The sequence below is a fragment of the Pezoporus wallicus genome, unplaced genomic scaffold, assembly GCF_028554395.1.
Source record: "Pezoporus wallicus isolate ANWC-B61680 ecotype Strahan unplaced genomic scaffold, APGP_CSIRO_Pwel_v1 contig_2025, whole genome shotgun sequence".
NCBI classification, from domain to species: domain Eukaryota; kingdom Metazoa; phylum Chordata; class Aves; order Psittaciformes; family Psittacidae; genus Pezoporus; species Pezoporus wallicus.
In genome coordinates this window covers 690655-703145 of record NW_026640253.1, presented here as the reverse complement: position 1 = coordinate 703145, position 12491 = coordinate 690655, and the positions used below count along the sequence as shown (strand labels likewise).

Below are 12491 nucleotides of genomic sequence, written 5' to 3'. Positions count from 1 at the left end.
CCATGAGGACCTTTATCTTTTTTTATCACAAGTTAAGGTCACTTGCCCTGCTCAGTTTTTCAGGCTTTCACCAAGCTTGCTTAGAAGTCATTATAGGATCCAATTTTCTTTGTTGACCTGAAAGAATACACAGTTACGCTACCCTGCTAGCATGTTTCCAAGTTCAAATGTCTGATGGCTCATTAAAATTTAATTGTTTCATAAATTCTCTTGGAAAAAATGACATAGAAACAAGCAAACAAAAAAAAACCCAAAGAAAAAAGTCAGAACCGCCCTCCCTAGCCAGCCCAGCCCGTAGTCCCCAAATGTAATTCAAAGAGCACTCAGTTCTGCCTCAAGAGAGAATAATTTTTTTCAATTAGTATAAAATTTTCATCCCAATGATTGAGAAAAAATTGCTCTGAGTATTCCAAGGTGAATGTGTTCCCTTTACCTTCTTTTCATTACTTGAAACTGTGCCCTTGCTGCTCTTAATTCTCAGTGTGATTTAGTTACTTCTAGTTTATTTTTTTGAAAAGCAGTAGCAAAGTTTTGACGAAAAGATTTTTATAACTTTCGTAAAAAGTGTTTGTTTATTTAGTGGAGATATTGGGTACTGCCAGTAAGATGCCCTCCATGCTGAGAACAAGCATAATGCTTACATTCACACTCTGCTTTTAGGCCATCAATGAGAATTAATCACTGCAAGGAATTTGGGAACAAGCAATGAGCTTGCCAAAGTTCATATAGGACTTGGAATTTAGTAAACCACTCTAAACTAATCCTGACAGCAGGGTGACACATCAGGGCATATCATATTTTGACATAAGAAAAAAGCTTGCAATGCTTGCTCATATGAGAAATCGGTTGCGTGTCTACAGTGCTTCTTACAGTAAAGAGTCAATCAAACAAAACTTATTGAAACTGTGAGAAATGTGGCCAAAAAATCCAGAGAACAAAATACTCTGGAACAGAATGTACAATGCTTTCTCTGAAAGCCTGCCTTGAACCTGCCTAAGATTTCACATTCAAGAGACTGAATGCAAACAAATGGCTTAGCAGACAAAGATTTACGAGGGATGTATTCTGCAGGTGGAAATAATTGCCTCCCATCCCCAGACTGCATAAACAACCATCCGTTTTCATCAATGCAGTGTAATTTTTTCCCCTGGTAACACAAGACAGACTAACCATAGCCCCTTAACTATCACAAAGAGGCAGACAACAAAATCCAACCTTACAGTAAGTAGGAAAACCCATCCCTGAGCTCCCTGGAGACTACGCACTTTGGCTTATATAGAAATCAATCCTGTTCATTAATTTAGAACCAGAAACAACATTGTAAATACTGTTTGTTTAAAGTTACTAATCTAACTCTAGCTTCACATTTCATTTTGTTACATCCAAAAGGCTCAGTACCCATTCAAATCACTGAAAATAAGACTAGTTAAAGGACATTCCTAGTTGAACCTCAGTGCCTTAATAAACCTACCAAGTCTGAAATGTTGTTGATTTTAAAAAAAAACATAGATGATCTTGAAATGCAATGGATTTATGATAATAATAGTAGAGGAAATAATACATTGTAGAACCTTTCCTGTGTGTTTTGGGTTGCTGACTGTAGTTTTACCTTAAATACTTTGCACAATTTGTGGATTTCTACTGTGAGTCAAGAACTCAAAGTCAAATGTTCCTCAGATATGAGAGAAATGTGTACTGTTATGTCCTATACTATTAGTGCATGAACAAAAAATATGCTCCCATTAACTTCAGCATGATGGTAGGCAACAGAACATTTTGATATTGCCAGTCCTGAGTATTCAGAAGCATAGCCTTTATTAAACTGAGCACTAGTCACTTGCTTGTTTTTACTTCTAAATCTTGCAGCAGATGCATACAGAGACAATCCATTTGCCTTCTAAGGAACAACTCATTAAGTGCAGGTTCTTCTGAAGAATGTTCAGTCACAGGATGGCTGAGGCTGGAAGGGACTTCTGGAGGCGCCCATTAGTTTTTGAAGTGTTGTACCTGAATTCTGTGTCGATAGGCAATTCTCTCTCTGGGCTGCAGAAAACAAACATAAGGTTGTGGGGTGTTTAAATTATGTTAGACAATACAAATAATATCTTAAAATACTATCACCATGCTATAAATTAAAAATACAGCAAAACGACAGCATAACAGAAATAAAACTATCCAAATAGTAAAATCCTATGGTACATAATGATGCCGACTTAAAAAAGGTATGGTTAAACCTTCAGTTTTTGAGAAACGCCAAACAACCTCGTGGAATCATTCAACATCTATGAGCAAATAAATGCTCAAGACCTTACAAGACTTTGGCTCAAAATACCCTCTGTTCTGAGAACACCGAAAATTTCTACAGGATGCTAGTGCAACAAACCCACCAAACATATTCCTACAGCACTTCCTCAACACAACTAGGATTCCCAGAATCTGTGATAATTGTTTCATCGTCTAATATTCTTTCCTACTTCTTAATATACTTGCCATACTGCTGTGCATGTTATCTCACTGTTTGCTGTCCACCCCCGTAACAGTTTCAAACATCCGAATGTCTAATTCATGAGCATATTTCCCTTGTACTTAATGAGTTCAAATGGTTTCACTTTAAGTTGGTCCAGAAATTGCAATCTCTCTTACACAGAAAGAGCTGTGAGATTTCCAAGTATTCTTTACAACGAGGCTTAGTCATTAAGATGCATGAAACTCCTCATACTACACACAGATGGGAGCAGAAGTTTTGCAGGACTCAGACTGATAACCAGATAACAAGTCTGAGAAATAAGGTAAACTGAAGAGGCTGATAAATCCAGAGAAACAGCAGTAAAATAGTTGGTGTGTCACAGAACCAAGAAAATATTCTGGTCAGTAGAAGAAACACAGTTTATCATAAATCAAGAAAAAGGACATCGTATGACATTTTTCCTCTGCCAATTTCAGTAACAAAGTTGTCACTGATTTTGGCAAGGACAGGATTGCCACTTTTACAACCATGTCAGAAAGCTTTGCTCTCAGTTGATTTGGTAGGTGTTCCCAAAATCCAAGCTGAGCTATGTGAATCAGGTAAAAATAATTTTCATGCAAGATAGGATACAATTTTCAAAGTCACCAAATGGCAATGTTTTCTTAAAGGAAATCCAGTTCTGATTTTTCTAAGTCACATAGTGGTTTAAAAAATTGTATCCTCAGCTAATTAATGCATTTCACTGATTTTCAGAATTCTGACTGTGAAAATCTCAAGCATAGATTTTAGAAATCTTTGGCTCCTTCCATTGCAATCAATTTAGTAGGAAGACCAACAACTGCATACAATAACATACCTGACGTCTTCCCCCGTCTCACTGTCAGAAGCGCAGCTGCATCACAAACAGAAAGCAAAGAGTGTTTATTTAAGTAAGCACAGGCAATCTGCCCCAGAAAGTAAAACTATTAAACTCCACTTAATGCACAGACTGCAAACAGTATTTATCACAGAGCTGCAGCACAGCACCTGTTCCTTCCACACAAAGTGACTTGATCTTGGCAGTCAATTAAAAAAAAAAGGTTTTTTTCCCTTATAAACTTTTGACTCAAGAAATAAAATCACCTCTATTCTGTCCTGAAGGTGCTATCACAATTGAGAAGTCCTAGAGATCAGAATCCAGTTCCATTAAAAAAAAAAAAGGGGGACATTTTCAGAGAAAACAACCTGATAATTTGTAACACTGTATTTTTCCATGGCAGTAACTGCACCTTTGCAGCACATACTTCAAACATAGTTTGAACCCCAAATCCCACTTGCAACATGCTTCATTCTGTATCAGCCCTATCCTAGGAAGCATGTGCCTAGGCAGTTCCAGTAAGTGTGGGCAAGTCTGAGAGATGGACAGGTTTTGGTTTTGCTGGCTTTGAACATGTACCAAGATGTTCAGACAGAGCTGTTTCGGCAGGGTGACTGGCCATCCTTATTACTGATGCTATATTCAGTTCCATTGAAAAGAATAAAAAATCTGTGTGTCAAGTGTATAAACAAAATCAAGGAGGAACAAAGTTTTTCAGACTTTAAAGAGAACAGTCTCATTAACTTCATGCTAACACCATATGCTTACAAATATCCAGGAAAGAAAGCTAGACCTGAAGTTTAAAATGTTGGTTTGAGAAGCTTCCAAAATGTTTATGCATAGTTAGGAATGACAGCATCTAAATTCAATTTAGTGTAGAATTAGAGACCGCCAGCCAGCACTAGTATCTTTATTCCAAAGGTCAGCATACTGAATAAAGTTTTTCCACAGTCACCTCACACTCTACTGGTCTTCAGTGACTGTGTAAACTCAATGGCACCTTCTCCAAAACCCCATGAACCTGCTGCATACCATTAAGGAGCAACACATTCTTTACAGAAACTATCAAGGTGCTGAAACAGGGAATATCTTTTCCAGCCCCTAAATGTACAACAAAAGGACCCTGACCAACAGTTTCTGCTTCATATACCCCCTGGTAGAAGGCCAGGCATCCATTCTACGGGCGAACACCCTGGTAACTTCCACCAAGAAAGTGATGTATATGTGATAATAAAGTCTAGATCTATAATGTTTTGAGGCATATGGATGTCTAAAGATGCAAGTATATACCTACTGAGATTTTCAAGCCTTCTGAACTCCATTTCTAATTTAAATAAAATCAAGTACCTGGGTGTTTTTGAAAACTCCAATAAATACGCACTTGTAAAAACCAATGTACTTTTAAGACATCAAAATGACTTCCAAAAATATTATCATTTGATGAAAAGAGTCAACTCCACATAGAGCAGAAAAAAATCTGCTGTTAACAACCTTAACAAATCTAGCACTTTCTTCACATTCTAAGGACTCTAGATTCACAGGAGAGTATTTATGTCCCATTTAGAAATAAATAACAATTTTGTTTGAGCAAGCTATTTCACACTGAATTTCAGAATTTTCTGATATTATTTACTCCAAAAAGACTTATACTATAAACTGCTCCCTGGACTTGAACTGGAACTATTTAATGTAAGATAATGGCCAGAAAAAATTAGCATGGCAAATACTATAATTATTTACTCAATAACCAATCAAATCAAGACTATTTACCATCTGTTCAGAATGTAAATAATGATTTCTTTATTTTTGTTAATCTCTAACCATATTGTAAAATATTTATGCTAAGATGCTCTCAGCCTGCTTTGGACAAGATGCAGTAATCTGAGCTGGATCTTCCAGACACACTGTAATACAAACAAGAAAAAAAAGACAAATGAGCCAGTGCTCACTTCTGACTAGCCTGTTCCTAGCCCAGGAAGAAATTACATTTCTTTTATGGCTCTGAAGCAAGTAATTTTTATAGGAAGCAAATAAAGATGATACACAGTTAATCCTATTTTATCAATAAATAGCATGGAGGCACAGACGAGGGAAATGACTTGCGCAAGCTTATCCATTAGACCAAGGGAAGGGCCAGGAATAGAATCCAAATTTCCTTATCACTGAGTGACATGTCAGCAGGATGCATCCTTCATCTTCATAGCTGTGAACTCGGAGGAAGGGAAGGGGAAGGAAATTTGGGACGAAATAAATCAGGACTATTCTGTAATGTGAATGACTGAAGCCAAGCATTTGTCTCCTCCCAAAGAAAGAGCTGTAACAAGGATCTTAGTGATTTTGGTGGCACATTTTATTGCCCGAGCTAAGGCTATGAGCTCTGGTGATTACTTGATAAAACTAATCTCCTTAAACTGGGGATAATATTGCATGTACCTGGTCAGACATTAGCATTTTCTTATCAAATTAAGGGAGCTTTCATCTGGTAACTTTACAACACAGGTGTGCAGCCTACATTGACTGTCTCTATCATTCGGAATAGACCAGTGCACATGGTAGCAGCTCTGAAAGATGAAACAAAACAATCTGTCCCAGTGCAGCCAGCACTTACAGTGCTAACATTGTTTCAGGCACATGCCCCTTTATACCTATCTGAGAGATAGCAAAGCAAATGTGATAACTGAATTTTACCTTGTGATGCTTTGGCCCATACAGAAGACATGAAAATCAGTTCTGACCTTTACACTGCTGTGAAGTACATACTTCTAAACAAGAGCTATTTTAAAACACAGTCTGATCACAACTATTATGTCACCTGTTTCAGTTTAGCATCAGACATTCTAATTACACTTCTTAATCACATTATGACATCTGTAAAAGTCACAGCCTTGCTGAAATTAAATTAGTTCACCTAATAAGGGTGCAGGGATTCTGTGTAGTTCCTCATTATACTCTGAATTTGTGCTTAGGGAAGTATGTTTTAATGCATAGATCACTACATTTAGAACTTTGCCTACAGCTCTTGTCTCCCTCACTAGCTGAAAGGGTCACTTTCCTATGTTTCATATTCCCCACCTATAAAATGGGAAACCTTCTCTCCTTGTCCTATTGCATGTGCACTTCTGAGTAGTGTGACTCTTATGCATGAAAACTGGATATAAATAATATCCTCTAAAAACACTCAGGGAATTTGTGAGAACTCGTTCACAAAATCAGGGCAGAACCCACTGCATAACAATGACTCTCTGTCCATCAGTGTGTGGATTTGACTTACAGTTGCACTGTTGTTCCTTCATTCCCAATCAGTTGGAAATGAAACTAATTGTCTCTCAAGGTTCTTCTGTTATTTGCCAAGCTTTTCCTGCAAATGATTGTATCCCAAAAGGCAAAGTGTGGCTAGGAATTCTAGTACTATAAAATGAATAGGCCAAGAATGTTCACACATATTGATCAGACAGGGTACTAGAGACGGCAGTAATTTACTGGCAACCACATATAGGAGTTGTAATATATGATGCCATCTGTCATTTAGTTGAGACCAAGTCCTAACAGTACAGCTTCATGGCCAGTACAGAAGTTAGACACAAGTATAATCTATAACTGGCTGTCAGAGCACAGCTACTGTGTCCTCTTGGGAAAGTGGGGAAGGACATGACTCTCTCTCTTTTGTCAAATCAGGGATGATGAACTGGGGAAGTTCATCTCCACTTATAAAAGGCTCTTCAATTTCTCAGGCACTGTATCAGTGCTGGGATGGAGCACATCTAAAAGGACAGCCAGGGACTACTCCTAGTGAGCCAGTACCTCTTTATAACTCCATGAAAAGACAGGAGCTCAGACCTGAAAGTGTAAATGCCATTCTGTAGCAGCACAACACTTCAAGTTAATTCCGATTCCAAATTAGTTACTATTTCACTCAGGTTATGTTGCTGGAGTGCAGAATGCCAAAGTATGATTACCTATGCCTATTAATGGACTGCATAGTTTGTTGGGTTCTTTCAACTTAGGGTAAAGTTTTAACTTGACTGCATGACTACAAAATCTGACTCCACAAATAGGTTCCCAGGATAGATTTTGGTTTTTTTTCTGCATTAGTACTCAACTCAAGCTTGAACTTTTAAATAGCACTACCTGCTCCAGAATATGCTTCCAGAGATCTTCTGCATCTCACCAAGTATGGCTAGCAAGAGAGATGACTTACCGCAGCCAACCTGTCCTACAATCATTGTTAGCTGACCTGCAAGAGAGAAAAGTATATAAGCTTCTGGCTTACCAAATGTTCATGGAAAAACACCTCATTCTGTATATCTGATGTCATTTTGTACCTTGAGGGATTCGGATATCAATGCTGGACAATGCTGGAGGACCTTCAGGTGTCCAAGTGAAAAATCCATTTGTGATCTGTGCCAAGACAGAGAGAAGAAAGAAACTGAAAACCAGGTTTAGAGCAGACCTCTTTTATTCAACGTCAGAGACACTTCTCTTTTCATTACACTGAACATAGGAACAGAGTTAGCTTTTACTCAGTGCAGGAATCTCTGAACTCAAACAAGCACAACAATTAGAAAATTATGGAAAATTCCTGAGGAAAAAGTAGTTGTTGTTTGTTTAAGGTTTCTTTTGTTATTTCTAAGGTGGCACATAAACCAAGTGAAATTATTACAACACAATTAAATTACATATGGGGTCACAGTTTGCTCTCTGCAGAGCAGCAAATGTCACTCTAGACACACTGCAGCATGTAGAGCAATTACACAATCCTAATTCCAAGTGGATTTGCAAAACTTTCCACAGAAATTAGATGTCACTGCCTATTACAGTGTTTTCCTTTGTCTTTCTGATATGATTCTCAGATAACCTAGGCTTTACTAGATACAGAAATTTTTACTAAAAAAAGCCAAAACCAAAACAACCAAGAAACAAAGCCTGTTCAGGACTTTAAATGGAGATTTCTATGGATACTGTTAAAAATAGGGAACAGAGCCCCTGAAGCCTTCAAAGCCTTTCAGCAATGCAAGGTAAAATTTTGATCTTAGAAGAGTGGAATGGGACGCTTTTACCCTACACTGATGAAAAAAAGTGATACTCTTACTGTGGGAAGCAACCTGAAAAAATGAGCAAAAGAAAGTGCAGCGCTGTCCCTCTAGATTACCGAAGGCAGCCAGAGGATCCTCTCTTAAAAAAAAAAAGCCTCTTCATGGGTGAGCTGCAAAGACAATTCATAAGTGCAGAACTTCCGTGACTCGGATGCCACCAGTGAAAACGATGACAGCAGATGGAGCCAAAGATTATAGCTGCTCCTGGCTTTCTATTTGAGTCTTTATAAACACTGTCCTTACAGAGGTTACTTCTCTAGCTTCTCCTTTGTGACAAACTCCTTTGCTGTCACTCCACACTTTGATCCAATTCCACTCGCCCCAACCCTCTCTCAAATATACCTTTTATTTTTCTGGAAGTCTATTCAAGAAGGATCCTGCACCAAAGCAGCATGTCAGATGACAACCTCAAAAAAAAGAACAACCCTGAAAGCACTACCAGTTGTTCTACTTAGTACTCTGAGACTGAATTATTCATTCTCTTGTGCCAGAAATGCAAATGTAATAGCAGACTTCCTAAACAAGCACCATCATCAGTATAACAACCACCAAGATTCTTAATACTCCTGGCCATTTCTATAGCAAATCAAAAGCATCAGTTTTCAAAGTGGCATGGGTAATTTATTTATTCTTCAAAGAATTTAGGTCTTTGTGGGTTAGTTTTTAACTTCATCTTTAAAGGCTACTAAGAATTCCAAAAGAGGAAGGGAAGACCCATGATAAGATTATTTTAGGAAAGTCTAAACCAACCCCTTTTTAATTTTCTTCAGATCATTTTTCTGTACAGGCATTGGAAGTGAAAGAAAGAGTCTGGCATACATAAAAGATTGGACCAGATGATCTTTTGATTTTCCTTCCAACTTAGGCTGTTCTAAGTTGGAAATTTTTGAGAACAGGGCTAATGATTTAAACACTTCAAACAGAAAATTTCTGAGTGAAATCTACGGGAATATACACAGCTAATCACAACACAGAGGTCAGTAATCAGTTCTTAAGATGGAAGACATAGAAAAGCTCTCTGACATGAGCCCAAGTGTCTTACAGCTCGCATCAAATGCTGGTTCTTGAATTTTAAACTGCTATCAGAATAAAAGTGACTTAGTGAACCATAATGAGTGTTATTAGAGTGACCTTCATATCACCTTTACACAGAAATCATCTGCTTCTGTGATGTTAATGGGTCTTCTCGTGTGAGAGCTGTAATTTATCCAGTCCTCCCTGGCAGGCCTCTTACGGTTAACAACTTTGAGTGGCTGTGCAAAATCAGAAAGACAGAAATAAGCAGTAATTGGTGGGAGTACCAACAAAATGTCCTAAACACAAGCAACCATGTTATCACCTATGCAGTTCAGGGCATTAAAAACATTTTTTGCAATTGCAAGAAATAATCAACTGGGAAATGGAAAAGTAAAAATTTATTCTGGGTACAAATTACCCCAGGCCACTTCACCTGTGATTAAACAGCATTACTCACCACTGCCTGGTATTTGCTGTGATTATCTGCACTTCTTAGCTCTGAAGATTTATCATGCTCTTCTCCAATTTCTTCACTTGACAGGAATTCACTCAGTTTCTGAACACTGAAAGGGAAAAAAACAGAATCACGCCTTGATCTGGAATGCAAAACTTTTCTTCCCTGTAATGTTTATTATGGAGCATCTCTTAATATTTCAGCCACTGACTGCTGTATTGTTTTTTTGTTTTCATTTTGTTACAGGCATATGAAAATGTGCAATGAGAAATTACTGCAAGGAAGCTGACAAAACCCGCCTTATTGTCTGTTAAAAGCTATGATATTCTAATGGTTTGTGCAGGTGCTCCTCAAGACTCCTTTTCTGACACCACCAGAGCGATTACACAAAAGATTTTTTTCAGGCATTTGTTTGGATGCTGACCAGCTACAACAGCACTTTGTTTTGAAGTCATGTGCTGCAGCAAAATTAGTGTCATTTATGTCACTGAAGTGTTCACATACAATTCTACTGAACAGTTTCATGGACACCTGCAGTCTGATGAAATCCATATGCCATGAGCTAAATTCAACCAGCTATGATGAAATATGAAGTGTATGAGTTAACGTAATAAAGGAATATAGCTTAACAGAACACTGTTCAACAGATGAGATAAAAGGAATCCTGACAGTCAGCAACAAAGAAGAAAGCATGGTATCTTCACAAACTGCTTAAGATATAATTAGCTAACAGATAATGTGCCTTTATGATGACATTTAACAGATCATTACATCAATTTTATCTCTGTACCTGACTTTATAAAAAGTAGTCTGCTCACAGGGGCAACAAATGAAATTTATAGAGGATTTGGATTGAATCATGTCTCAACATCAAAGGGGCTCAATTGGCAAGAAATTAGTTAACCATCAGTCTCCAAAATGATAGTGCCAGAAGGCCTTAAGTTCCTAAAAACAAATTTATGTACAAGGACTGAAAAAATTGATTTTAATATTTAGCCTTAGGCTAACTGGGGAGAAACAGGCAAACGATGCCATTGCAGCATAGTGATATGCGGCTCTCTGTTAGTATGCATTAAAAAAATAAAAATACCACACACACACCCCCCACCAGGGATTTCGTCTTCAGAATGAGATTTAGTTTCCTTTAATAACCTCATGAGACACCCCACTGGTGCCAAAACAGTGCTTGGACTAGGGCATTACAGCACTTCCTAAAACAGATGCCCTTTACAGTTAGCACTTGTCCTGCAAGTAGACATGAAAGCCACCTGGAGACTACCTAGGAGAGAACCTATTCTACAGTTTTTCTGCCAACCTGCCTGCTTGCTGAGGTAGCTGAGGTCCGGGGTCCTTGTTAGAGCAGGTCCTACAAGCAACTGAAAAGGGGGAGAATGACTATGGGGGACAGGACAAGAGGAGTAATAACTAATCTAGGTTCAGTGTCAGGCTAAAATTCCTTAATGGAAAGGTCTGTTACCTCAAAGGAAGAAATTAGAAGCCAAATCACTTAGAGTTATTTATATATATTTGCACAAAGCTCTAGAAAACAGGGCTAGGAATGATCTTACTTTTTCTGTTCAGTGAACCAGGTGCTTACAGGAACATTTTACATGTATTTAAATAGACAAAATGATGGTTTAGATGCTGCCTATATAGACTTGGTATGCAGCTGCACCTACATTCTCTATAGGAAAATTACACTGATATTTGAATAATTGTTCTGAGGGTAGAAAAAGCAGATAGAGAAGTCCCCTTTAGTTGCTCCAGGGTCTAGAGTAGGAGGAGGAGAAGACAGCAAACATAATCTTGGACCAGGCATACCCAAACAAAACCATGTCTTTATTCCACCATTCAAAAGTTTCATTTTGCTCTCTGTTCGCTGCCTGTGTATAAAGGTGGCTGCACACTCAAGTGCTAAGAATTCTCCCTGCAACCCGTTTGTCCAATGCTCTGCTTAATTCTGGAATTGCTGCTCCTATGGCAATTACTGAGGAAACACAGAAGTGTGAGAAAATCTTTGATAGAAGCAGCAACTTGTATTTCAAGATGCCACGCTGCTCTACACTCCTAAAGAATAAAAAAGGTATGCTCTCTGCAGAGCTCTCACCAGCATTGCAGTTTCACTAGCATCCCATTATCTCCAGAGGGAAGCTTATTTTTAAGCCACAGAATAGACGTATTGATTAAAACATGGTTATTTGCACAGCTGACTGAAAAAGCAGTTTCATATTAAACCCAGGAAGATACACAATGCCACTCTTGCTACCTGACCTTTGCTGATGGAAAATTGTACACTGTATCCTTTGTCCTTGAAGAGCTCACATTTGAGAAATACATCAATTGGTGCTCAGTTTTTTTGTCTGCTCTTTCACTATTCAAGCAAGCATGTGTTTGCATGAGTTGAAAATACCTGGCACACACTTCCAAAGTATTGCACTGCAGACACATCCAAAGAAGCACCAGCAGCAGCAAGGAGAAAAGGACTCTGGAACACTACCTGGGTTACTATGATATGGACAGCCAGGAAGAAAAAGGATCACATCAGCTCTTCAACAGAGTTTGAACCAGGGGATTTCTGTCTGCACTATAAATGGCAGTGTAATA

The 12491-nt window shown here is 38.2% G+C and overlaps 1 protein-coding gene across 1 annotated transcript in view; it reads right to left on the bottom strand.

Annotated features, from left to right (window-relative positions):
- ABCC8 (ATP binding cassette subfamily C member 8) overlaps window positions 1-12491 on the bottom strand; it is a 75922-nt gene that overhangs the window by 30362 nt on the left and 33069 nt on the right. The window contains exons 13-18 of the mRNA XM_057418183.1: window positions 9891-9996; window positions 9559-9669; window positions 7646-7721; window positions 7452-7557; window positions 3324-3359; window positions 2008-2043 (exon numbers count right to left, since the gene is read on the bottom strand). Coding sequence (XP_057274166.1) covers window positions 2008-2043; window positions 3324-3359; window positions 7452-7557; window positions 7646-7721; window positions 9559-9669; window positions 9891-9996 — 471 coding nt within the window. The remainder of the gene's footprint in view (window positions 1-2007; window positions 2044-3323; window positions 3360-7451; window positions 7558-7645; window positions 7722-9558; window positions 9670-9890; window positions 9997-12491) is intronic.